The following is a 27,518-nucleotide window of genomic DNA, read 5'->3' on the forward strand; positions in this document are numbered from 1 at the left end:
TATCAGTAAGGCCTAAAATATTGTGTTTGTATAGAGAAGGCATGAGCATCAGGAATCTGCTACTGTCTTGATTAGTGGACAGAACCATCCTTCATCCAGTTTGGAAAGCTGAGCCATGGATTCTAAGCATTTGCTGTTTTATTGTTTTTCAGACTACAAACAGAGACAAATTAATTCCCCATGTAATTCCATTGAAATCTAGTACATTAAATAAAGGACTGCATTTATTTAAGCTTGTACCAATATTTATGAGATGAATTTCGGCCCAGAATGTGTTGGCTGATTGCCCTTTATTGGGAGATGAACAGGACTGCTGTAATGGAAAGACTCCCCAGCCACTGGGAGGGACAGTGGGGACTAGGGAGGAGGAAAAAGAAGAAAAAGGGCAGAACAGAGTGTCAGGACCACAATAATTAATGCTTAGTGAGGCAGAGAAGGAGACAGACTCAGAGGACAGCAATACCAGCACTTTAATTCATAAGTTGTGGAGTTTCAAAGTCAAATCAATGGCTTGAATGCAGATTTATCTACACAGATGCCACAAGGATCTTACACACTTTCTATTATTTAAAAAACAACAACCAGCATTAAATTGTCCTGCCATAGCAAGAGGGGTCCTGCCAGACTGCCATGGAACCAAGGACAATACAGGTGGGAAAATCTTTTAAACCTGACTCATTTTAGATTTCAAAAATACTTCTGACATTCTTATGCCAGCACCACAGGCCTGCATAAGTGAGAGTATGAGAAAGTTCATTTCAGTACAGGGATGATGATTTGGGTGTATTTGAAAGTAATTACAGATAACAGAGCTAGAAAGAAGCTGGAAAACATCCAAAAGAAAGTTCCTTTTCACAAAAAAACTAATATATGGAAGATGCAGAGCCTTCTGATGTTTTGTATAACCTTTTTAAAGTTACTTCAAAGTTCCTAAGGCTGAAGAATACACCTCTTGGAAGAATTTTCACAGCCCTTTAAATTAGGGATAAAAAAATGTAAGTCCATAGGACTAAATAATGTGGTTTGTAATACACAGAAATGTGTGTGCCCTCTGAAACACTCAGCAAAGAGATCAAGAGTCAATAATGGTTTCTTCAGCTTTTTACATGGAAAGCAGTTTAGAAGCAAGGTGTCAGTCTCATGGAAATCATCACATGGAAATTACTGCTGAATTCAGGCACAAAATTAATAACAGGAGCAGTGTAGAATCAGTTGAGATTCTTTAGTTTTTTGAAAATGTTATCCAATTATTGTTTGGCACCCCTTTAAATTTGTGGAACATAAAACCTCCCTTGTTATTCTGTACACTCAGGTAGTATTTGAGTCTAATGGATTTTCACCTTTTCTTTGCAATTAGGTTTTGTCAGTTATTTGTAATTTTGTCACCTGCAGAATGGATTACACCATCATATAGGGCAAGCACAGAGGGACCTTTGGCACCACCAGTCTGACTGCAGAGGAGTTCTGACCAATGTGCCCACACCACACTCAGACTCTGCCCATTGCTTTTGAGACCCCTCCAGTTCTTGGTAAAATTCATACTTTTAGTGATATACTGGGAAGTCTTTGGTAATTTGGAACTCTATTTAAATATGATGTCTCTTTCAAATCTGAATTGTTGCTGTTGGGAGCTTAGTTTTTTCCAAAACCAACAGCTGAGTATTTTTGGTCTGTACATCAAAACCTGCACTTGGCACATTCTGGGCACTGTAAGTCAAACCAGCTGTTTCCAGTGTTTCTGTATTTCCATACTTGCATTGGTTTGGTTCTTTGCCCTTTGTTGCTGGATTGGCAGGGGTGGGGTATTCCTGGCTTCTTGATAGAGATTTACGAAAGGCAGATGAGTTTCCTAGACTGGAAGTCAGAACATTCCTGGTTTTACAGGTTTTTATGCACAAACCTGCCAGTCTGTGGGGACTGAGGAGTGCTGCAAAACCTCTCCTCTGTGTCAGCACAAGGAGCCCTCCAACATCAGGCAAATTGTTACACATCAGGACAATCCCCTCCAGACCAGCCAGGCTGGGGCTGAGCCCTGAAATGCTGCATAATAAAACTAAACAGGAAAATGTGCATGTCTGAAAAGGGAATTATCACTGTGGTATAATGACTGCTATGCCTCCCTGGAAAATGCAACATGGTGTGGGACTTTGTTCAAGCACTTTTTTTTTCCAAGCTGCTATTGCTAGCTCCAAATGTTCAAGAACTACAGTTTGACCCTCAAAATCACAAGCTTGTCTGTGAAATGATAAATGTGGAGCTCTTTTACTGTGCTTTCTGGTTTTTGAGCTGTTAGGGTGCACCTGGGTCACACTTACAAGCTTTATACTCTAATCATTAGGACTAGAAACTTACTTTAAATTAAAGAAAGGAAAGCTGAGTTTCTAACCTCATTACACAACTGTAGTAGCTGGAGTGTAAGTGAAACATCAAACATCACAAGACTTGTGATAAAATCATGAGTGCTGACAACATCAATTTAGAGTAAGAGGTGGGATAGCAGGGGAAACTCAGGGCAAATGGATTTACTTTTTATCTTAATGTTTTTACAGGCTGTCTACTTTTATCTTTAATCAGAAGTTTTCAGTGGCAGTTCTTTCTTCGTGTATCTGTGCATGACATTAAAAGGTCAGTTCTGCATTAATACCTGATGCCATTTTCTAACTGCATCTCTCTATCAGAGATTACATGAAAAGGTAGGTGTACTGATGGTACACCTGGTGCTCATATCACAGCAAAGAGGAATTATGGAAGTCCAGGTCATGAGTGCATGGGTAAAACAGCATTGAGAGGGATTCAAGTCCCCTGTGGGGTGTGTGTGTGAAGAATACAGAATGTTTCTCATGGTTCTGATATTTACTGCATGAGAAGAGAACATTGAATGGAGAATTTGCCAGTAAAGCTCCAAAATCTTTGTGGAATGGGTTGCTTTAATGCATTGCATGCTGGATTTTTTATGCTTGAAAATTACCTCAATGAAAAATAACATGGAAACTTACAAAGGTATAGTTTAAACCTTTCATTATAATAAATTGTCTGTAATTAAGCCAAGTAATTAACGGATCACTATGATTATAGATCTACAGACTGGCCAGATCAAGAATTCAGGTCAGTCTTCTGTAATGCCAAAGTGGCAGCAGTGACAAAGTGGTCAGCTGTCCCTACACTATTAGAGGCAGTTTCCAAACCATGCTTTTATTGTTTGAAATGCTCCAGTTTGAGGGAAGAGTGCAGTCACCAGTCCTTGCAACCACATGCAAAGAGTTGTCAGTGGCAGGTTCCTTGGTCACCCACCTGCTGTCCCTTGGTCTGATGTGTCACTGATCTGAGAGTGCCAGGACAGCAGAGTGGCCAGTTAAAAAGCAGCTCCAGCACAGGGAATGCTCCTGTTCTATCATCATAATCCTGGGATTTAAAGTAGTGAGCTAAGCCTGGTCCAAATGGTCAGTTTGCTCCAGCTGCTTTGCACAGCACCAGGGGTACAAGCAGAGTGCACAAGTGAATTTCATGGTGACAAGCCAGAGGTTTTCATATGACATAATGCTGATATTATATATCTTCCACTGATGAAACCAGCTCCAGATGCATCTGGGTGGGACTGAGTTCTTTAGTTCATGGGTGATTATGTTACTAATTGGAGGGAGAGACACAGCCCCTGTGTCAATCAAGAGGAGGTGTTGAGAGTCTGTAGTGTGGCCCTTGACACAGCAGAAGGAATCCAGCCCAACACTATCCCAGCAAGTATATAAGGAAATCAGAATATTCCATTTATTCCCCCTAAAAACATCACAAACTCAGAAAATTGAAGACAAGTGCACACAATTCAAAAATCCTAATAACCTCAAGTTTGCTCTGATGTGATATATAACCACATGTAACTCACAAGCATGAGAGAATTTCATAGTTCATACTGTGAATTTGGGAAAAAAAAAAAAAACAACCTCAATTTTAGAATAGAAATTACTTTAAAAAACATGTTTCAGTACATTGTTGTTCCACATATTGCTACAGGAACAGGGTTTGACCTGTTCATTCTCATGCAGGTGATTAGGCATTTGGTCTGATTAGGCAGATTTCATCTTTCTACAAAACTCAAGTGCAGAGGTCAAAGAAGGAAATGCTTTGTCATCCCTGCCTGCTTTCGTGGGGGAGCACTGAGGTTAGCCTTCTGGATGTAAAATCTTACCACAGAGACAGAAAACAAGATTGGCTAACCACAATGACTTGACTCAAAGAATTAGCAGCTCTGACATAATGGAGGCATTCCTGAAAAATCTCAAGTCAGAGTTCTGCCTACTTTTGTGAATAAATAGCAATCAAAAAATCTAGGGCAATAAAACTCCATAGGCATCTAAGAATTTTATTTCAGCCAACATCAATCTTCCTTCCCTTCAGACAAGCTAAATTATACCGGTAAATCAGCGACATTAAATCAGTCAAACCAGCTGAATGCAAAAGCTGAGGGAACAGACCAAATTTGAACTGTGTATACTGAGAGAAAGAAAACTGCTCATAAAGTTAAATCTGAAATAAACATAAACCCTTAGAGGGGGTACACAGGGAAAAGGAAAGACTGCAGCCCAAAACTTCTGAGAGGCCTCTGAACAAATGTACAGGGGAGTGGGAAATGGACTTTGGTTTCTCTGTGCTTCAGAGACTGCGGCGTACGGAGCCAGAGCTGTAAAGGAGCTAAATCAGACTTACTGAGAGGACAGGAACAGAGCATGGCCTGCCCAGGAGCCAGCAGCCAGGAGCCAGCAGCCAGGAGCCAGCAGCCAGGAGCATTCCCAATCAGCTGGCTCTGTAGCTGCCACTGCTGGAGCGCCGTGGTTGGAGGCGCGGGATGCAGCCTGCTCGGATCAGCTGCACAAAGTGGGGCACGGCAGCCCCGGCTCCCCGGGAACTCACGGCCCTCCTGGCTGAGGATGTGACATCCCTGCCTCCCCAGCTCAGGACCCCTTCCTGCCAAGTCACTGATGCAGCAGTGAAACCTCCCTGTTAATTTAAGGTGGTTGAAGGTACCAGACTGGGAGCAGCTGAGCTCCAGAGCAGCGTGCGTTGGGTTCTGCTGATCCTGCAAGAGGGAAAACTCAGTAATGGAACCTCCAGTGGCTGAGGTACCCATGGAAATGCTGACCACACTACAGGGTCATGTCTCAAACCCTGTGAGACTCCAGAGGCATCTTTTCACCAAGGCCACGGACATGTCTTACTTCACCCACATCTCTCCCACACAGACATGGACATTTTCAGCTCTCAAACCACACAGGACACAGGGTTTGAATGCTCCAAGACAGCGTTCTTCAAGCTTGCCACATCTGTAAGAACAGGATGGCCTACTGCTTTGTAGGTGCCCTGGAAAAACCTTTAATTGGAGCAAATATTGGAGAAACTATAATGAAAGAACACCCATGCACATACAGACAGCAGAAACCAGTAAGAAAATCCTGATTTTCTACTCCTGCGCTGCAGATCAGCTCCAGGACACTTCTGCTGTGAACTGTGGCTGGGATCTGCCATCCCCTTGCAATGATTTTGAGTGAGGTTTTCTCAAGGAGTGCCCAGAGATGGAAAACTGAATTTGCCTTAATGCAGCGCTCACAACAGATCTCCCTGTGCTCTACTCACACTGAGCAAGGGACATCTGAAATTGTCTGCAGAAACCAGCTGAAAAAAAGATGCAGAAAGGGGATAAGAATGACTTGAGATTACTCATCACTTGGGATTCCTTTGATTTCCTCTCACAATATGGAACAGTAGAGGTGGAGCAGGTCTAGTAGATCAGTGAATGCATCTTATTTGAAGAACAGGATTAATATCTTCCCACAGTCATCCACAATGAAGAATTCTTCAGCTGCCAAAATAATTCTGTGCTGAACAGAGGAATCCACAGGTGGGAAGCAATTCTCTGTGAATTTGCTTTCTGGGTACTTAATAACTGCACATATTCAACAGCATCATTCTCTAAAACAAACAGGAGCATTTTTTCTGTGGTGCCCTCCTGCCTGTTGGCCAAAGGGATCAGAATCCCCAGTACTGTTCCTAAAGGCTGGATTCACACTACCAACTGGTAGGTTGATCCTTGCCAAGACATTTTTAGAGGAATTATAAAAATCCCTCTTACAGAAGGGAATTATATGCAGTACTTAGGCAAAACAGGCATTCCATTTATAAATATAATTACTTCTGCTATTCTATCAAGAAAAAGAATGTAGTAGTGAGGGATACAACAGAGAAAATTATTTATGTGTTGACACTTGACAAAATAAATAGAAAACAGATCTGGCTGGAACTAAGTGGGAAATGAAAAAACCATGAGAAAATATGTAACTGAGATTACCAGTTGGGGGGATAATTTATGACCACTCCTAGTGCATTCTTTCCAATGGAAGTACAGTCCTTCATTTTGCTTTATGTTTGGATTGTAATTATGTGTGCACTTAATTACCAACAAATGCACGAGCTTACTTTGCATTTTTTGGCAAATTATCTTCCTTTGATTGATGCCCTGAACACTACAAAGCAGGCACTGGTCTGCAGTGCAATGGAGGGAACAGAAGATGGCTTGGACATAGTCCTTCTGCTTTAGTGAGCTGTAGCACAGGGGAAGAAAGGAGTGAGAGTGCCACTCACACTCACAGGCAATGACTGGATGAAATATTATCACCTTAGGAATGATTCTGACCCCATCTCTTGTATTCATGCTCCCTTTACTCAGGCTGCTTATCTGGGTCTGTCCATTACTGCACATCTTCTGCTTTAGATTTGGGAAGAGTATTTTTCTCCAGCATCTTCATTCTTAATATTAGTGATTTATCACATATGGTGCACTATATTTTCACAAAGCTGTAAGATACCATGGTGATTAACACCATATGAGAACCTAAATAGAAGGGAACAGGATAACAGAAATGTCCTCCCAGCAGACACAGGGCTTTGGCTTGTTTTTAGAGACAGTATCTCAGCTGCATGATTTACAAAAGAATTCTAGGAGTTTCATAATAGAAAGCTGTACTATACTTGACCATGTTGTAGAGAGAACAAAAACCCTCATGTTTAATTTCCCTCTAGCCTTTAATAAGGATTTTCAGATAAATTTGGAGAGATTGATTATTCTAACCCTTTTGATCATACAGATTTCTTACTTTGATTTAAGAAGGCAGAAGAAAAAAAAAATGTAAGAACCGCAAGTATTACCCCTTGTGTATACATGCACATATATATATTCTGGTAGGAGTTTCTGGTAGGAAAATATGCCAGCTTCACATAGCCTTGCAAACTTGTCCTGTCAATATTGCAGTCCTCACACAAAATCTATGCACTGAATTGACATGGTAATGAGAAACTAATCACATTTTACTTACCCACCCAAACACTGAAAGTCTGGAGACACCGAAGGCTGCTTCAAGTGAACACATCACTGCTGGGGATGGCACAGCCCTGCTTTCCCAACAGCTCTGTCCTCAGCCACCTGGATTAGGGCTGCCACTGGGAGAGCCTTCCCCCCTGCACTTCTGGATCCAAAGCAAGGATTTTACTGAAGTGTGGCAGCCAGCAAAAAAGGGGGATTGTCTCTGGGCACGGGCAGAAAGACAGCCTGGGGGATGCTGGGAGGTGTCAGAGTGAAACCCCTGTGGTACAAAGGTGCTGGACATGAACTTTGGCTCCTGCTGGGCTCCCATGGCAGACAGGCAAAAGTGTGGGGAAACCCAAGAGTCAGTCTGGCATCCCTGGGTACTGCTTGATCTTCCAAGAGTGCCAGGAGGGCTGCAAGGAGCATGGGGAGATGAGCAAGAGCAGCTCCACATGCATCTTCCCCCCGAGCAGCACAGCACAGGTTAAATTAAAAAATGCACTGGGGAAAAGGTTGTTTCTGTAAAACTGGTCACTAGCAGCCAGGCCCCCAGGGATGCTCTCCTTGCCTAAGGATGAAATGGGATTACGATGGTAATGTTTGCTGCACTGTAATTAAGGTGGTGTCAGGACTTTCATTAAAAAGTGTGTTTTTGTTGAGGGACTATGGCTTAGAGAAAATTTTTGCTGGAGGCTGAAATATAACATGGTTTTCAGCCAGAAAACACATGCACAACTTTTATTATATGTGTAATTTAGAATCTCACTATAGTCTTGTCTGTGAAGGCTCTGCTATTGTTTCCATAGGAGTATGTAGCTAATTGGTTTAAAAAATTAGTTATTAAAGAAGTGAAGGATTGAATTATCTTCTGGAACCCATGTATGTGACATGCCCCTATTAATTGTCTGCAATTAACTCCAAAAACCAATGGCCAAATGGTGTCCTTCTTACTCAGACACGCAATGTTATTGAAGTAAACAGCTGGAAACAGGATTGGGCACCTGTGTCCAATTGTTTACCTCAGTACAACCCAAGGCCTCTCCCACATTATAACAACTCTACTGAATGTGAGGCCATCCCATGGTGGGGCAGAGATTATTTCCTTGCAAAACTGGCAATCTATGGCAAGCTTATTTCCACAAACAGTATTTAAATTCCTATTATTGTAGCAGAATCTCAGATAAGGAACCATGACCCCTGTGCACAAGGTGCTGTGCAAAACACAGAATGAAAACCCAATCTATGATTGCACACAGACAAATCCTTTCCCCCATTTCATGGCCAGGTTTGTATTATTTCTGTTAAGTAATCTGAGTGTAATGCACCACTCCTGCAAACACTGCTCAGACATTTATTTAACTTTCTGCATGATAAAGTCCCAGCCTCACAGCAATCTATTGTCTTTCCCCAGAGGAGCACACAAAGGGGGCAGCTACTGCTCTGGGTTCTTGCTGCTGGCTCTAGGTTTCTCCATCTATCTGCACTGTTTGGTGCCTACTGCTTACAGGTACTAATTTGATTTTCCTCAAACTACAAGCATTCTACCTTTTTGAATTAAAATCCCCATGTGATTAACAGTATGTCACAAAATATCATTTCTCTTCTGCCCACCACTACATAGATAAAGAAAAGAATACTAAAGTTTATAAAATTACAGTTTCATAAATGTGTAAACCAGACAGGAATTCACAAAGAATGGAACACAAGTTCCTAAGTAACTTGTAGATACTTTATGTGACTTCACATGGGTGCTAAAATAATGCAACATAACATAGCACAGTTCATTGTTTCTTCTAAGAAAAGATTATATACATTGCAAGTTTGGGAAGAATTTAAACATTTCTGCAAATGTTCAAAGACAGAACAAACTTTAATCAGGAGGTAGTTGTCTTCAGTGAACCCACTTATGCATCTAGTTACTTATCTGCCTAATTTAGCATCCCCAGGATCATGGCCTCAGTTTGGAATAACTTAATGAATTTCAGTAGAGTGCCTCAGCTACCACTTGTCAAAATAGGATGATTCAAATGCAAATAAGTGCAAACATGTGCAAAATTAACATTCCTAATATACAAAGCTTCTCCATATAGGAAGGTATTATTAATACTACTAGCAGAGACAGGCAAGCATAATTCCTCATGTGGACAAACTCACTCCGAGTACATTATTTTGACTTCACCTAGCTGAATTAAAGAAGTTAGACTTAATTTAAAAAAGAAAGAAGAAAAAAAAGCCAGAAGATACCAGTATGAGTGAGTCTGCACGAGGGTTATACTACAACCACTGGTTTTAAATTCACACTCTGGCGTGCACAAAAAGAACATTTTTTTATGAAGATAAAAGCCTCCACGTGTAATAACTCGATATATAGACAAGCCCTAGGGGCTTGCATCTTGAGCACTTAACATTTTTGGCCTCATCTTAGTGGATAAAAAAAGGTGTGTTTCTCAGTCACATTAGCCCAGTCAAAGGAGCTTAATATGATGAAAAGGCCTTAGGGTTTGGTGAGGCTGAGGTGTAAAGGTGTGAGGCAGCACATCCATCACAGGTGGGCACTGCTGCCTTCAGCACACACTGAGCTGGTCGGGGGGAGCAGGCAGGGATGGGGGGCAGGCAGGGATGGGGAGCAGGCAGAGATGGGGGGCAGGCAGGGATGGGGAGCCTGGCCTGTGTTAGCCCCATGTTCCTACAAACTCTGGACCCATTCATGTGGGGGGCAGCTGCTGTCCAACAGAAGTCAGGATATTTCACAGAGGGGAGCAGGTGAGAAAACAAGAACTAGAATGAAATGTTTTTTCCTCATGGACTGTGAATGCCTCCAAAGAAAGCAGTTAGATGGATTCTAGGTAAACTGGAGCTCCTCACTATGTGCACTGCTCCAGAACCCCTGCTAAGTGGAATTCTCCAGCTGTTTGGAGGTGCTGCTCAGGATGAGAAGCTATCCTTTTCCCCCACCATGGCAGCAAAAAGCATCTCCCCAAACTGCTGGAAAGCCCCCGCTGCACAAGGAAGGGTGTGTGTGCCATACCCACTACCCAGGCTGTGCTGCTGCCTGTAGTAAGGCAGATCCAAGAGATGACAAGCAAGCAAAACTGATGAAAAGAAGAAACAAACATTTCAAGTTTAAAACTAGGCTTCCACAACACATTGGTTAGCATACGACAATTAGCATATGCTAACATTTTTTGTAGTCCAGCCAAGTTTAATACAAATTAACTAGAAGTCACGTATTTGTATGATGTAATCCTGATTTTGTCACTTGATTTAGGCTTTGTCTACAACTCTTTTAAATTGTCCCGGGCTTTTTTATTACTGAAAAAAATCCAGTAATTTGGCTATTTCTGAACTATTTGGGTATATACATGCAGATGTAAAACAAGTATCACAGGCAGCTGATGTGGTTGCTGCACTCAGCTGCCCCTGCACCTTCATCCTGGAGTTTGCTACAAGGAGAACCATATGGAATGTCTGCAGTTTTCAGAGCAGCACAGTCAATTATCAATTCAGCACAAGGCAAGACAAAGTGGTTCAATGTACTCAACATTTGAAATGTTAGCATGTTGCTGATGTAGCTTAAATGCAGCCTTTGTGATAACTTGGACTTTTCTGCAATGGAAACGTAAGTGTGAAGAGAACAAAAATTAAACTTTTATTTGGTTTGTGTAGAGTGATGAATGATCATTGAACTGGCAGTGTACTGAATTAATGCCATAAAACAGAAAGTATCTGGATCCCATTCCTGATAGAATCCATAATATTTTTTTTATTATGTTCCATACACCACTTTAGGTCTATAAAGGCAAAATTATATTTACATTCCAGTTGTCATTTTCCTTTAATTATAATAAGTTCATTTTCCTTAACTAGCTGATTTAAGACAACATCCTGTCTTCAGCTTTTTCTATCATGAAAGTATTTGTTATTAAGCACATTGGGACAATTTAGAATGTTTTGAAGTTAAAACCGCATGCATGCCTTGTATAATCAGAACTGCAAGGATTTCACTTACATTTCAGAAACAATTCCAAAACTATAGAAATGTTTATTTTAAGGAAGGCTAAAATGTAAAATTCTAGTTGAAAGTTTCAATGCTGCCTGCCCTTGAAAGTTAAAAAAGAAGCAGGTGTGTCAGCTCACCTAGTTTACAATGAACTTAACATTCAGTAAAGCAGACAACCTGTTCATTCAATATTACATATTTGCTGCAAAAAATGTGTTTTCCAGGCAGCGATAATTTATAATAGGTGGTTAGTGTGACCAAGGTATAAACGTAAAATTTTCCTGACAGAACTGTTCAAATATCCTGAATCAACAAAGCACTCCCACACTGGATTTATGTGTGGTGACACGTCTCCCAGCTCGTCCCTCTGCCTCCTCTGAGTGATGATAACGCCAGCAAATACAGTTTCCTACAATTCCATCTCCGCTTCAGGTTCCTGCTCACGAGTCTCTCAGTCCTACCCAGTTCTTCACACCTTCGATTGCTGCAGTAGCTGCAGCTGTTCACAGCACAGACCTGCCCAGCTGTGTTTGGACACGTAAGGAGATAAGGCACAGCAGCAGAACTCACAGGCTAAGTCCCTAATTCGCTCCTGTGCTAGACCACGCTACACCAACACTGACTTAGACCTGCCTCCACTCCTATTTTATATCGTGTTAGATATATATACATATAATTAATATAGTAACAAAAACAGAAAAAAAATTTTATTACACATTTTTGCATAAGACACACAGCCCAAAGTTCAACCACTTGCAGGTGATCGAGGCATTAAAATCTAAAGGCATTAAAAATGTTTCTACAGGGGGCTGGATGAACCACACACGGACAGGTGAAGCCGGTGGTTTCGCTGGACGCGTTTCTGCTGCAGGATGTGGCAGCAGTTCCCTGCGCCCCGAGCAGTTGATGTGAGCCCACGGTGCTCTCGTGTCACAGCTCCAATCAATTTGCACACGCAGAGTGGTTCTGACACATCCGAGGCTCACCCAAGCCGTGGCGCATGTGCACTGGGTCCGCTCACGCACAGCCAGTGTTTCTGGAGATGGCCATTTTTTTCAGAAGACCAGATGGCAACCTGGCAACTCCAGCAAATGCCACACCAGCAATCCCACTGTGCAGAGGCGGTGGCCTTTTCCTTCCCTCTCCCTTGCCCTTTTTCTCTCTACTCCACCCAAGCCTGGGCCTGTAGAGCATTAAATGTTTTCAGTTAAATTACGCTAACTTGCCTGAGTTAACAAAATTCAAAGGCACTTTCTTCTGTCAGACATGTAAACAAGTTAAGATGCCATATCTGAAACTGCATGAGCAGTATACCATGCTGTCATTTGCAGACTTCACAGCACAAACATTTAACTCAGGATGTGTTTTTTATTTGGCATAAATAAGTACATTTTCAGTGATAGGGCCAAGAAAACCATACCAACAATCCAGCTCTTCTCCTTGCATGGTTGAACAATAGGGATGGCTCTATATAATTTCATATGTAAGTGTTACTTTTTAATGTATTTCATATATTATGTGAAAATGTCACAAAGGTCCAATTTAATTACTTACAAACCTAGAAAAGGAATCAACATAGGTTTTACGTTATGAAATGGTATTGAAGAAAACAGGCCAACAAAAGTCGTATTTGCCACAGCATACCATTTAATTTTGTATTCTAACGCTGACAAATGAAAAATTGGGGAGGGAAAAGCAGTGAAGGAAAAGGTCTGAACCGCTTTCTGTTTATTTTTAATTAAAAAAAAAAAAAAAAAAAAGCAACTAACACCAGCCCCTCCTTCCCTCTTTGTACCTGTATAATAGATAGCCTATGCCATTTTTATCAACCGGGATTCAAAGAGAAACCTAAAAGCCACTAGAAACACGCTCCGTGCGGGGCTCTCGGGATGTGTTTACTCGCATCGTTGGGGCTATCGCTCCCCACCACGTCTGCAAGTCCGGTGAAGTTCCCGAACCCGCCCGCCGAGCACGAGTCACCGTGCGGCTCCCCTGTCCGTGCGCCCCGCTCCGTGATTCAGCATCCGCGCCCCGCACTCGCTCCCTCCGCACCCGCCGCTCCGGCCCCGGCAGGGAGGGAGGGAAGGAAGGAAGGAAGGAAGGAGGGAGGGCCGGCCGGGCTGGGGCCCCGCGGGGGCGGCTCAGGGGTGCCCTTGGGGCGATGCCCGGCGCGGAGCCCCGGGCCGGCGGCCGCGCTCCGCTGGAGCCGCTCCCGCCGCGGGCAGCGGAGCGCATCGGGGCAGCGCCCGGCAGGAAAGTCTGGGGGCGCGGCCGCTTCCTCGCCCCGTGGCCGGACTTTTCTCCGGCTGCAAGGCCGCGGCGCTCCCCCGCCTCCCATCGGAGCTCGAGTCCCCGCTGGCCTCCGGGACACGTTAAATCCCGTGTAATGAGGCTTAACCCCGCCCCGCAGCCGGGCGGGCAGGCAGCCAGCCAGCCGGGCCCCTGCCCGGGGAGCCCCCCCCACCCCGAGCGCCCGCAGCTGTTCCAGCCGGAGCTGCTGGAAAGCGGCCACGCTCCCCAGACTTTGTCTCCCTCGCACACAGCGCTGAACTCTGCTCCCTCCCTCCTTCCCATCCCCCGGGGCGCCCGCGGCTCCCCCCGCCTCCACCGCCCCGAGCCGCAGACGCGCGGCGGGGGGAAGGGGGAGCGCTCCCGCCGCCTCCCCGGGGGCTCCGCGGGGCTCGGGAGGAGCGGGCGCCGCCGGGACGGGCACCGAACGCTGCCCCCGGAGCCGCGTCCTGCGGAGCGCAGCCCGTGTGCGGGGAGCGGCTGCTCACATCCAGAAGGGGATTTTTTTTTTTTTTCCCTTCCTTTTCCACTGGGAAATAAATAAAAAGAAATAACAAGGGCGGGGAGAGGGTGGGGGAGCGCGTCGGGCAGCGGCCGGGGTGCGGTGCGCGGAGCACCCCGTGGCGCCGCGTCCCGTCCTGGCCCCGCTCCGCGGTTTCCCCGCAGCCCGGCGCGGCCCCAGCCCAGCCCGTGAGGTCGGCGAGGCGGCGGATGGGTGTCTGCGCCGGGGGACGGGCGGTGGGCGGGCGGGGCAGGCGCAGTGTGGGGCCGCGGCAGGGGAGGAGGAGGAGGGCGGGCGGTCGCTGTGTCTATGTGTCGCACTGGCGGGGGGGAAGGGAGTCGGGGAGGGGGGGGTTACACACCAGGGCAGCGCCGGGATCCCTTCTCCACCCCGCGGGGAGGGGGCAGGGCGCCGCCTCCTCCTCCCCCTTCCTCCTCCCCCTTTTTCACCCTTCCTCCTCCTTCTTTCCCTAAAGTTAAACTTCCTGCTCCCGGCCCGGCTGGGAAGGGGACTCGGAGCCCGGCCGGACTCAGCCCCTCGACACACACAACAGCTGGAGCTGTCAAAACTTCCTCCGCTCGGCCTCGGCCCCCGCCGCCTCCGCCGCCGCCGCCCGCTCCTCCTCCGCCCCCGGGGGCTCTGCGCGGGGGGAGGGCGCAGGGCCAGGGTACAATGAAGCGGCGGCCGCCGCAGCCGGGCAGCGCAGCAGCCGGAGCCGCCGCCAGCGCCCGGGGCCTCTGAGCGGGGGCGCCCAGCGGCGGGACCAGCCGCGTCTCTCTCGCTCGCTCTCTTCACCTCCCCCAGCCCCGACAGACCCCGCCGAGCCCGGGGAGGGTGTTATTGTGTGTGAGACCCTTCCTTCCGTCCTCTGCGCTTTCTCTTCGCCCCCCCCTCCCCTCCTCCTCCTGCTCTCCCCATGCTGCTCCCCCTGCTACCTGTGCTGGTCGGCGGCGGCTGAGGCCAGCGATGCGAGGCGGAGGTGGAGGAGGCGGAGGTGAGGAGGAGAGGAGCCGCGGGAGCAGGAGGAGCATCGGGATCCCCATCACCATCCTCATCTTCATCCTCATCATCATCATCCATGTGTCTCTCTCGTCCTGCTGACTAGGATGTCAACGGAGGACAAGAGTCTGGTGGTGGCGGTGGTGGAGCCGCCTCAGCAGCAGCAGCAGCCCCCCGAGCCTGGAGCTCCCCCCCCAGCAGCAGCAGCAGCAGCCACAGACAAAAGACCTAGGGGCCGGCCTCGCAAAGATGGCGCTTCCCCTTTCCAGAGAGCCAGAAAGAAGTAAGTTCAGCGTTTGTGTGTGCGAGGCAGAGAGGGGCCGGGGCAGGCGGCCAGGCACAGGCAGAGCTGTCAGTGGAGACTCGCTGCTCGTCGCCCCCTCCCTCTGCCTAATGCCATTTTGAGAAAGGCCCTTCTTTCTTCTCCTCCTCTCCCCTTTGCACTTTCCCCTCCTCCTCCTCCTTTTTCACCTTTGTCTTCCTCCGCCTGCTCTCCCTTTTCCACTTTTCTTTCACCATCCCTATGCCTTTCTTCTCCTCCTTCGGAGTTTCTCTTTAGCTCTTCCCCCTTCACCCTCTTCCTCATTTTTCCCTTGCCTTTGCACCTTCCCCCTTCTTTTTGGGTCCGTTCCCTTCCAGGACGCTCGGCTGCCCTCAGCGTCGCCGGGGTGCTCCCTGTGCGCTGACGGTAGTTCTTCGTCGCTTTCCCTTGCTATGCCCCCCCCTTCCCCTCCTCTTTTTGGGAAGGAAACCACGGTTCCCGGCGGGTGGTGGCGAGGACACCCCCGCACCCCCCGCGCACACGCAGAGTTGAGGCAGGAGTTTCTCGGCGGCGCGGGGGGAGCTGTCAGCGGCCGCCGCACGGAGGGACGCGCCGGCGGGACGGTGCCGAAGCACAACAAACACACGGAGGGAGGGGGCGGAGGATGGCGGGGGGAGCCCGTTCCCAGGCGCTGGCGGCTCTCCCTTCGCCGCGGCCTCTCCCCGCCGGGGGCGCGGGCGCTCGCCCGCCCCAGCGCCCCCCCCCCGCCCCGCCGGGCGCTCCCCGGGGGCCGCCCCGCTCCCCTCAGCGCCGGGCGGGGATCCCGCCGGGCCGGGCCGGGCCGCGCTGAGGGAGCCCCGCTGAGGGAGCGGGGGTGGCCGCGCTGCCCTGCGGGTGCCCGGGGTGCGGGGCCGGGCTGCGCTCGGGGAGAGGCCCCGGCGGGCGCTTCCCGGGCAGCGCCGCTGCCGCGCTGGCTGCGCTCCCCGCGGGTTATTTTTGAGTAGGATGGAGCTTGCCATGGCATAGCTGATGGCAGCGGTAATAGGGCAAAGCTGGGCGGCACGTTTGGCCAGGGAACGTCAGGAGGTGACCAAAGCGGCTCCTGCGCTGTGAGGTCTGTCCGAGCCTCGGGGTTCAGAGGTTGTTCCCTTTGTTTTGGGGGACGCGCTCAGTTTGACACTGCCGCGTTTGTCCCGGCGCTTCCCTAAACGCCCACCCCAAACATCGCTGCCAATTTCCGGGCTGGAATCAATTCGGTTGGAAAAGACCTTTAAGGTCAAGCCCGACCATAAGGTCACGGTGGAAGTCCTCAACATGACAAGGGATTCTGCTGGGCTGGACCTAAACACATGCAAAGACCATACATCTTTTATATGCACTTGTTTTTACAAATATTTAAGCATCCCAGGACAGAACCATCATTAGTTTGGTATACATTATTTTTTTTGTTGTTGTCATTGATAAAAGTTTGCCTGCAAAGATTTTTGTGTCACCTCTGTATGTTGTTTACAGTTCCTTCTTTTCATTATCTTATGTATTTTTCTAATATAATTTTTAATATAGCGGTTGTTGAAAGTAGTTGGCAAACGTACACATGGTGAAGCTCTTGGGTTCATTTCCTTTACGCTTAGTTTTACATACTTTAGTTTTATATTTACTTACAGAATCTAAATCTTACATAGGAAACCTTTGAATGTTTTATTTTAAAATAATTTTTTCTGAAGAAAAATACAAATGCAACTGAAATGTACCGGTCTGCACAAAAAACCTGAATAGGCTTATGAGTGAAAATTGACATATCTTGTTAGGCCAGTTTGAGGTTGAGTGTGCACTCTTGAGGAAAAGTGTGTGTTAAATAGGTAATTCCTTGCCTTCAGTTAGGTTTTTGGTGTCATGGGAATGTTGTTGGCTAGGTTTAGGAAGAAATAAAATATTCCTGTAAAATACAAGCTTATGCTTACATGACTATAAGTGTTTGTGTAAAAGTTGGAAATTAAATCAGCTGAGACAAAAATTAAAATTAATCAATACTCTTTGTTCATACTCTGATTGTTCCTGGCTGGCATGGTGCTCCCTGTCCTGCTGCATTGTTCTGCAAATCCTGTACTTTTGGTAAAGGCACTATGACAGAAGTCATAAATACTTTTGAAGCTAGGATTTTATAAAAAATAGTTGTTTTCTCACCTGTGCAGCATAGGTATAGACTGGTGATTCGTAGTTGCATCCATTTCAGGAAGAAAATGGTTTTATTTTGTAAGTTCTCCAATTTACAAATACTGATTACAACCAGCCTAGCAAATACAGAAATATGACAAATAAAACTATTTTCTATTTTTTCCTTCCAAGTGCTTGGTCCTGTCTTCCTTTTCACTTCTGTGCTTTCCAGTTGGATTAATGTGCCTCATGTAAACCAGATAAAAGAGCATATGTCAGACCATTTTCTGTACTGTAATCACATGTCTAAATCACTATTAGCCAGTCAAATTGTTCAACTGCTTTATCCCATTATAGGAAATGTTCCACTGAATGTTCAGTCTAAGTGCAGTCTAAGTAATGATAAAACGAAGAGCCCTGCATTAAACTGGCAAAGCCAGAATAGAATAATTCCTCAGCTATGGATGCCTCCATTAAACAGCAGTGCCATATTGGAGAGTGCTTCAGGTTGGTACTTTACCTTCTTTGAAGGCCATGTTTTTAAGCAAATTTGATGAGTTTAAGCAGACAGATGGAAAACTGCCTTGAATCTGTTTTTGTGAGATGCCAGGGATTCTCAACTTTTCCCAGAAGTAGGCTTATGTTAAGGGAGCAGAGGGTTTTTCAGTAGGATAGTGCTTGCCCACATCTCATTCTGTGTTTTACCTGGTTATAAGGAAAAATTCCAATGGTGCTGTGGACACAGATAAATACAGAGAACAGTGGAGGCCTCCTGTAGGTGAAGAACTGGGGATCAATGTCATCAGTATCCGGAGAGAGGTACAGATGGTAGAATGTGCTGCTAGAACGCCTTTTATCCTTGTTTGAAGGATGTAGCTTCATGTAACACTGTCAGGAGAGTTAATCTTAGGTGAACAGTTCATTTTTACTATTTATATTGTAATTGTGCCTAGAGGCCAGGGCACCATTACACTACATGCAGTACAAATGCATAAGCAAAGGTTGTTCCTGCACAAACAATTTCTTAATTTAAATGTAAAGATAAGGCAGCATGTAAATGTAAGAAATGTATTGGGAAAGCACAAGGGAGCTGTGAGAATGCTGTGAGCAAGACAACATGCAGAAGTTCAAGTGCCCTGGCTATCTCAGCATCGGGGAGTGATTCACAGGCATCCGACTTGGAGGATATATTTAAAGCAGGGTAGCACTGTCACCCTGAGGATTTTCACAGGTAGCAGGTTTCCTGCCTGAACTGCCAGGCCAACACTCCTGTTTTCTTCCTTACATTTTGATAGGGGGATATCTGTACAGAGCAGCAATTCGAATTTAAGAGGTGGAGCAAGAACAGGCCATTCAGAGCCTTGAAATTGAGAGCAAGGAGGTTGTTCATGCTATGGTGCATCAGGAAGAGTACAGAAAACTGCAATCAAAGCAGTGAATGAAGAAATATTTTTGTTGTATTGCCTTTCTGCCTTAAAAGGCAGAAATTTATTTATTTATCTATTTTTTATTTATAAATTATAGCTTTATAAAAGTTGAAAGATAATGAAGTTGCATTATTAAAGCTAGGACATGATGGAGAAGAAAGAAGCTTTCAGATGCACGGTTGCAATCCTATTGCTAAGACTGTAGAGGAAAAATGGACATAATTAGGTGCCACCTCTTTGTATGGCCTGAGATCTTGAGATCTTAACTCTTGCTTGGATTAAAACTCAAGTTCCAGGGTAGGAACCTGAAGGATAGGAATGTGATTGAAAAAAAAGTAGAGGAAGAGTTGTGTTTTAACTATACTGTCATTCTATGAACAGCTGTTTGTTCACGAAAACGTATCAGAATAGCATTGTACAGATGCAGTAAACATTTCTGTAATCAATTTTAAGTAGCAGACCTTTCTTAATCTCTACAGGTTGAAAGCAGCACAAACAGATGCATTTCTTAGCAAAATTTAGTAGCAGAAGTCTCATTGATTGTGACCCTCTGTAGATCAGTGTCTAAGCTCACTTTAAACTGTATTTTCAGCATCCATCAGAACTTGATGTATGTTACAAGTTATTTTGGTAAATGTGTTTAGTTTAAAGCAGCATATAATAATGCTTTCAAAATTGTGGAGAACATTTTGTGTGTCTTTTAATTATCCGTGTTTTAATTTCTGTAGTAATTTTTCATTACTTTGGCCAATGTAAGCTGCAGCACGTTTTCAAAGGCCATTGATTTCACACATGCAGATAGTTTTGAGGACCCTTAAGCATAAGTGTTTTTGCCAGGAAATGATTATTTGAGAATTTTTATCATCACTTTAGTTGCATTTGCATTGGGGTAGGCCAATATTTAAAGATACCTACTCTCATTTTGAAAGAACCTTAAAGTGTTGGATGGAGCTTTATAGCTCAGCTGTGTTTCTTCAGTTCAGCACACACCTTCTGTGTGATACTTGTGTCTTTACTTGCCTGCCCTTTTCTCAATTCAAAATTTAACATTTGCAAATGTAAGATGTATGTTGTGTTGTAGGATAAAAATGTTCCTAAATACGAGATCGTGGTCAGGGAAGGTCATCCCTACCTGGCAAGACTGAGGTCTTTTGATGGACAAGCTTTGTCCAACTATTGCACAGCAAAGGGTTAATGTAGTAAAGCAAACACTGGCCTGTACAAGCCACGTGTATCAAACTGTTTGGCCAAAAGCCAGAAGGCACATAGTGGAATAGGGAGTGAGGAGGAGATGAGGTGTGAGAATTGAAGTTGGCTCTTTGCAGAACAGGGCTGAGCTTTGTGCCATTTTCTTCAGCAGCCCATGTTCTGTGACTCCCTCCACCATATTTGAATTACCAAGCAATTCCCCAACTGCTTTATGTATATTTTGCATAGGAGCCTGGCTCTCTGAGCTCAGGAGGTGAATGATATCTGTATTAATTTTCAGATTTTCAGTTCTTGATAAGTACTTGTGTGTGATGGATAGAGTTTATTGAATTGCTTTGCCACAAAGTTGTTAAAATGTGGATTTATGTTGGGTCTTCACTTGTGTCTTAAGGGTGACTGAAGTTAAACTGAATGCTGGAAATAGATGCACAGTTTCCCCAATTTGAAACAGCCTGCATTTGCTGAGACGGACTCTTTGGGACTTTTTTTTGACATTTCAGTTGTTAGTTTCTCTATGTTTGTATTTAATGATCCATTGAACGTCTGTAGCACTTGTGATGAGAGGACCTCTAAGAGGGACAGATTAAGTGTGATGGCTGTCTGAAATCTCAACATATTGGTCACAAGGTGTGTCTTGCCCAGTCTCCTGGTTGCTACTCTGAGCTGTCCACATACCAGACATCTCTTCATCATGTGTGCAATGACACAGGAGACTTTTCCCAGCTTAAAACAATAAAACAGTTCCATTTTCTTGGCTTTGCTTGTGAATTTTTTTTTTTTTCACTTGTTAGCATGTTAACTCCTACTAACTTCTTGTCATTGTTCTTTCATAAGATAAGTAATTGGAAATGGACATTTCTATTCTTGGTCATCATTTCAGCCAAGAGATGGTTTTCCAAGGCATTTGGATGCTGAGAATAGGTGAACCCTGCCTTTCTCAGGCTGGAGTTGTTTTTTAACTCCTTGTACCACAGCAATATTGAAGGGGTAGCAGGGTGTTTATGTATTACCAGGGAAAACAAAATTTCCTTATCCACCACTAATGATCACTCCCTTATACAGTGTTGTTATACACTAATGCTGTGAAATTACCTTTTCGAGAAATGCTGTCATAGGTACACTAAAATGTTATTAATTGCTAAATAATTAGGTGACTGACAATTCCAGGAAATACTGAAGGCTTTCCTCCTTTCTATGTTTAATACATTTGATCACCAGTTCATACAATCTGCATGGGTCATAGAGTTTGGATATATACACAGGAGCAAGATTTTACTACTTTTTTGTTTGTAACTTGCAGTTTTGGTAACTTATACTGAATTATGCATTTTTTTGTTCTGCTTTTTTCCCCACTGGAAGGATGCCACTAGTGCTGTTCATGCTATTCCTCTGTTAGTCAGAATAAGTTTGGGCACTTGTTTCAAGCGCTATGCTGAGTAAGTTCTTCTAATAGCTTGGTGCTTTTGAAAGCAAGTAAAATAAAGTAGGAAAACCCTTAAAATGAAGAGTATTTATTACTTAAAGAAACATAGGCTGTGAGTGTATGGAGTGCATCAGGTGGTTATTTTCCCCAGCCATCATAAATCTAAAGCTGGTTCTGGCAGCAAAAAGAAGCAGCAGCGCTGCCCTCCCTCTGCTACCAGCTGTTTGTTCTCTCTTGTGCTGACCCAGGCACTTGTGGTGAGCTGCACTGGGAAACTGAGCTGGGGTAGAACTAACCTGGCAAAGAAACGTGTTTGTGATAGCACGAGGGAGGAGGAGGAGGCCAGAGCAAGGGCCAGGCTGCTGGAGGGAGGCAGAGCTGTGGCTCTTGGCAGCAGTGCCAGCCTGCAGCGCTCTCTGTGAAGGTACAGCCTTGGCTCTCCAAAATTGGAGGGATTTTCGACTCCTTCAAGCTTTCCAATACAGGAGGAAATTCAGGAGATGGAGATTTTTACAGGCTATGGTCAAATTTGGTTGTTTAAAAAGAAATAGCGGTGTTGAGAGGATTCTTCACAGTGTATATATAGAGTTGTTCTCATCTTCCTTGCCCCAGACATTGGTATTGATTAAATAAGGAGTTTCAGTTCTCACTTTGATGCTGAGACTCATTCTTAAATGAAGCATTTAAAGCATCCTCAAATGAAAATGTAAATAAAATATTTTATATTTACAATAATTTCTGGTCTCGTGGAAGCTCCTTCCTACAGGTATATCAATATATGGGCATTATAACAAAATCAAATGTGCTTTTGCTTATTTCAGAGTATTTTTGCATTTTTGGGGAGGTATTTTTACTAAATCACACATGCACTCAATGCTATTGCCAGCCATTCCCATATAAATTTCTAATTACTAATTTTCAGTGCTGTATTTATCAACATTCTAATTGCTTTTCTTGAAGAAACTGCTGGAAGCACTATCAAACTAGGATGTTTCCACTCAGACTTTTGGCATTGGGTAGGGGGAGGGAAAAAGAGGACTTTCTCTCTTCTACTGCATTATTATTGAAAATAAAGTCTTGCCAAAACTAGTTTTAATTAGGCTCTCAGGAAAAAAACTCAACTTTAGGAGAAATTACCGGTTTTTTCTTTTGCCTATTATATATTTATTTGATTTAACTGGTTTATCCTTTGGAAGATTGCTAGTCTTTATTAAGTTTTACTTGGTTGATATGAACCACTTCTCAATTTATCAGAATGATTTTTGTTAAGATCTTGGCTTCAAAAATATTTGTAGCCCCTGCCTCAGCCATGTATTGTAGATAACTCTCCTCTGTGTCAATGTTCTCATGGAGGTCCTGGAAGAAGGGACTTTCTTGCAATGTTCATCCACATGGATTGAAAAGATTTGCAAATAAAAACCCTCTGAGTGCCATGGGTCATTGTTGCCAGCCTCTCTTAGGGCATTTTTACCAGGACTGTATTAGGGAAGATGATTGCTCATAGTTTAGAGATTACTTCTCTCTATTTCTTAAGCATGGTGTGAAATTCTTCCAGTCCTGCTGACTTGAATTTCTCTGATTATTTAGTCTAGCAACAAAATCAGTTTCTAGAATTAGCTGCAATAACTGTTTTATGAAGGCTAAAATACAGAAAACGGCATTTGAGTCTGTTTTGTTATCCGTTTGTTCTTTCTAAACACTGTTTGTACAGACTTTTGTATTTTCCTTCTTACTTCTGAAATATTTCTGAAACTTTGTTTGTCTTTTATACTGCACAGTGGTAATACTGCATGCTGTGCTTTTATCTCCTCTGATTTTTATCCCAGACAGTTTATGCTGTTCCTTTATATTCATTAAAATGCCCTTGTTTCCATTCCTAATATGATTCTTTCTAGTTTCAGACCTTTATTACTGGCTGCTTTTGATGTAGCCTGTATTATTCATATACATTTCCTATCTCTCCCCTGCTTTGGAATACTTTGCCATTGTGCACATTCCAGTACAATAACTGCCAGTCCTCCTTTAAATTGTAGTCTCAAGAGATTCTAGCAACAAGTTCAAAGAGTTTGTTGAAATTTGCTTTTCTTCTTGCAGTTAATTGAAGATAAAAATTTGCTCTCCTCTCTCTACTGCTCTCGCTTTCCCCCTTCCTTGGCACAGCGAGTGCTTCTCGTTACCACTTCCAGCCAAATCACTGTACACATTGAGATGTTTAAAATGGAGCCTGCCCTAATAGAGTGAAGTGTGAAGTAACTGCTCTTCTGGCACCCTCAACTTTGTGAAACAGTTGTCCTCAGCATTTTCACAAACATGTTGGGCTGTTTGTTCTGATATTTTGGTTTTCTATTAGACGTATGGATGATGAAGGCCTCCTCTTACCCTCTGAGATACGTGCTCTGAAAACTTCTGTTAGCTGATTCCAAAGACTCAGCAGCTTCCTCAGATTTTTCTTTCCCAGCCATCCCAGTTACTTTTTTCCTAGTTCCCATTCTCTGTTGCTTATGTGTTTGTTTCACCTCCAGCTTTTTTCCTTTTCTGTTTTCTTCCTTGTAATAAAAGCAAGTGACTATTTTTTCTTACCGTGGCCTGTGTGAGACTAGAACTTAGCAATGGGCCAGATGCTTCTCATTGTGAGGAAAAGCTTGGAAAAGGGAATTTTGAAATAAAAATAACTGATCATTTCAGTTTCCTTACGTTTTTCCATTTCCAAGTGGGGCTAATTTGTGGCTTATGTTTTGTATGGATGAGGGGCATGGCTGTAGCCAGCAATAGTGTCCTGGCACATGAAGCACTTGGCTTCTTGTCCGTGGTTGTGGAAAACTCAGCAGGGAATGTTTGGAGTTGCTGGAGTCTGTTGTCCCCAGTGCTATCCCCACTGTCACACAGTTCCAGTGGTTGCTCATCCAGTTCTGACCACTCTGCCAAACAGTTCTCAAGGCTGGCCCAAGGTTCCATGTGGTCCACACGCTGTTCCCAGCATAGTTTGTGTGTGGCTGCTTTGTGTGGGAGTTCGGGAATTAGATAGCACAGATGGAAGCTGTCCCATGTTCATCAGCCTCAAGGCCAACATCACCAACTACAGCTAATGTACTGGTGTAACCATAACTGGATTTGTTTTGTTGCTGGTGTTCTTTAAAGGAGGAATTCAATCAAACTGATAGAATTCTCATCAGTTTCACTTCCAGCCTCCTGGGCAAGCAGTGTGCCACAGTTAATTTTCTCTAACCCATAGGGATGTAAGTTTGGGAGGAACAGCTCACAGCAGAATTGCTCTAGAGGGAGCAGAGGAGATGGGATGTACAAGCCAAGAGGCTCTAGGAAATGCTGGCTTTCAGTGCTACTCCAGGCTTCTCACATACAATGTTTCCTGGTTCATGTTTTGAGTAATTAACCTTGCATCAGGCATCCTGGTAGAGATTTATACAAAGGAAAGTGCAAAACACATTTGGCAGGAATTCTAATTTATATTTCTGCCTGCATCTTCTAGAAACCCTTTAGGAGGGAACTGGGCCCAGAAATGGGAGGCTAACTCAAGAAATAAATGATCTGTAAACAAATTTATTTAAAGAAATAATCTCTGGGCTCTTTCATGTAGCACTAAGGGCTAGCTCATGTCTGGCTATGCTGTTGTCTCTTTCTTTAATGGAATGGGAGAGTATTCTTTGTTTTGCAGTGTGCTGTACTTGGAACACTGAACAGCTTGGAAATACAGTCATTTCAAATGTATTAGTTGGTAAAGAATAAATATAAAAGCTTGGTAAACCCACATTTCATGTACTCTCTATGTGGTCTTCTCAAACAAGGATACATTGGTAGAGCAGAACAGAGGAAGTACTGTTGGTTGTGAACCTACTTTATGGACAAGCAGAAAATCTTGATCTCAAGGCTTGTTAACCAGATGCTGTCAATGGGGGTTTTAAATTACTGATAACATAAATAAATATTTGTTTAAGAATATTTTCAGCTTACTTTTTCTTTAAATTAATTCATGTGTCTCTTTTCATTTTACTTGCTTTGGACGGTCTTGATAGACAAAAAAATAACCAGTTTTTACATTAGCTTGATCATGTTATTTTAAAGGCTTTTTTAGACCAATCAGAGTTTCTTGTCTGTACTTAGCTAACATGCTCACACTTAGAAAAAGTGAAGTCATAATTGTTTTGGACATGTTTAAACTTGTTGAGGTGAAGCTTGGGCTCCTAGCTATTCCATATCTTCTCAGATGCACTGTTTTCCCCATGTGGGTAGGATTTGGCAAAGTATTGTGACAGACATTTTTTAGGTGGCTTTTATCTAAAGATTATAAATGTTGTTCAATCAAGTTGTTAAATATTTCTGGTTTTCTTTTTTAATTTGTGTTGTTTTTTGTTGTTTGGTTGTTTTTTGTTTGGTTTTTTGGTTTGGTGTTTTTTTGTTTTTGTTTTTGTTTTTTTTTTGTCCCCCAGTGTGTAGCCTGAACTGAACCTGGGGAATTTACATCTGCATGGATGTGACCACATCATATGGTGTGGGACCATATTCCATTACAGCTATTAGTAATGGGCCTTGGGGACAGGGCAGAGGCTGAATTCTGGATCATGTCGTCATGCCACCTCCTTTTTTAGGAGCATTGTGATGGTCTAGTTTCTGTCTGAATTGTTTTCTTTCAAAACTTTAAAGGAATTATTATGTTTATTTTATTATTCTAAAGGAGCTTACTAATGACAGGAGGAAATGTTTTTAAATTCTTCCTAGGAATTTATGCTTAGTCAGAAGAATGGAGTAGTTATCTCTGAAATGCAATTCAGATAGATTGGGGTCTGAGCAGGGGCAATCTAATAGGAAATACTAAACAAAGGAGTTTAGGTGTGATTTAGGTGGTCTGAATATATCACCTTTATGGCTGGATATTGTCTGTTCTTGGCATAAGTTATTTCAAACAGAGTCCCCCCATTGGATTTCAGTACTGTGTGTAATTAAAGAGCTATGTAAACAGCAAATTGAACTTCAAAATATTTTTTAAACCATTTTGGGAACTGACTCTGACCTGTTTTGAGCAGGAGTTTGGACTGGCTGACCTTTGAGATCTTTTTCAACCTAAGTGACTGTGAGCCTATTCCATGAGCATCCCTTCTGAGGGTGATGTCCATTATTTATGTTGTACCCGTTGCTTTTACACAGTGAATGATGTGTAATAACTTTTATTTCCTCGATGGTATTTTCCTGTATTGTTTATGGAAAGAAAATAGTTTACTCAATCTCTTTGTTTCATTGTCTGGGTTTCTTATTTCCTCTGTCACCTGATACTTGCTTTATCTATTAATCTGTGTGATTCCACATATACTAAATAAATGATTACTTCCTTGCCACACTGGGATTGTTTTTTTCAGAAATGGTGTCACCTGGCACTCCAGATTTTCTTTTTAAAAAACACATTTAAAAGTTTATCTGCTAGAAAAGGGTAGGGCTATTTTGATTACGTTAAAGCAAATATGTCAGAGTTTATATTCTCATTGGATTTCCATCATGCACTGTTGAAAACAGTTTGGTCCTGCCTGTGCTAGCAGCTAACAATGCATGTCACTAGCAATGACTCATTTTCTGATGGCCTGGGAGTGTTCAGGTATTTCTGTTTTCTGTCTCTTCTCATCTTGCATCTTCTTTTGAACTTGTGGTCTTTTCGTCTATATTGGTTTTTAGTCCTCTCTGTATTTATTTGCTCACCTCTTCTTTTTTTGTAATTAAGAACATTTTCATCAGGAACTCTAGTCATGGGACAAGGGGGAATGGCTTCAAACTGTCAGAGGGCAGGTTTAGATTAGATGTTAGGAAGAAATTCTTTGCTGTGAGGGTGGAAATGAACTGGAACAGTTTGACCAGACAAGCCATGGCTACTCCATCCCTGGAGATGTTCCTGGCCAGG

At 43.8% G+C, this 27,518-nt stretch overlaps 2 protein-coding genes and 1 long non-coding RNA gene across 17 annotated transcripts in view; 2 read left to right on the top strand and 1 right to left on the bottom strand.

Annotated features, from left to right (window-relative positions):
• The first annotated feature begins 491 nt into the window (after window positions 1-491).
• LOC130250006 (uncharacterized) lies at window positions 492-4,752 on the top strand. Its single transcript, XR_008839878.1, has 3 exons — window positions 492-1,529; window positions 2,550-2,625; window positions 4,652-4,752. It is a non-coding gene; the product is annotated as an uncharacterized LOC130250006 (long non-coding RNA).
• A 5,262-nt stretch (window positions 4,753-10,014) lies between these two features.
• Window positions 10,015-26,951, bottom strand: LOC130250008 (basic proline-rich protein-like). Its single transcript, XM_056485272.1, has 3 exons — window positions 15,747-26,951; window positions 15,078-15,243; window positions 10,015-14,461 (listed from the first exon to the last, which is right to left on the bottom strand). Exons 1-3 carry the CDS (start codon window positions 16,425-16,427, stop codon window positions 13,200-13,202), a joined length of 2,109 nt encoding a protein of 702 aa, XP_056341247.1. The 5' UTR covers window positions 16,428-26,951; the 3' UTR covers window positions 10,015-13,199.
• Window positions 14,477-27,518, top strand: part of KMT2C (lysine methyltransferase 2C) — a 188,627-nt gene continuing 175,585 nt past the window's right edge. For 13 of the 15 annotated variants that reach the window (XM_056485259.1, XM_056485258.1, XM_056485271.1 and 10 more), the window contains exon 1: window positions 15,241-15,424. In XM_056485259.1, the coding sequence (XP_056341234.1) occupies window positions 15,249-15,424 (176 nt within the window). In that variant the 5' untranslated portion in view covers window positions 15,241-15,248. Of the gene's footprint in view, window positions 15,137-15,240; window positions 15,425-27,518 lie in introns of those variants that run through there. The other 2 variants (XM_056485255.1, XM_056485264.1) reach the window with 1 other exon arrangement.

This window comes from Oenanthe melanoleuca, chromosome 2 (genome assembly GCF_029582105.1).
Source record: "Oenanthe melanoleuca isolate GR-GAL-2019-014 chromosome 2, OMel1.0, whole genome shotgun sequence".
Classification (NCBI taxonomy): domain Eukaryota; kingdom Metazoa; phylum Chordata; class Aves; order Passeriformes; family Muscicapidae; genus Oenanthe; species Oenanthe melanoleuca.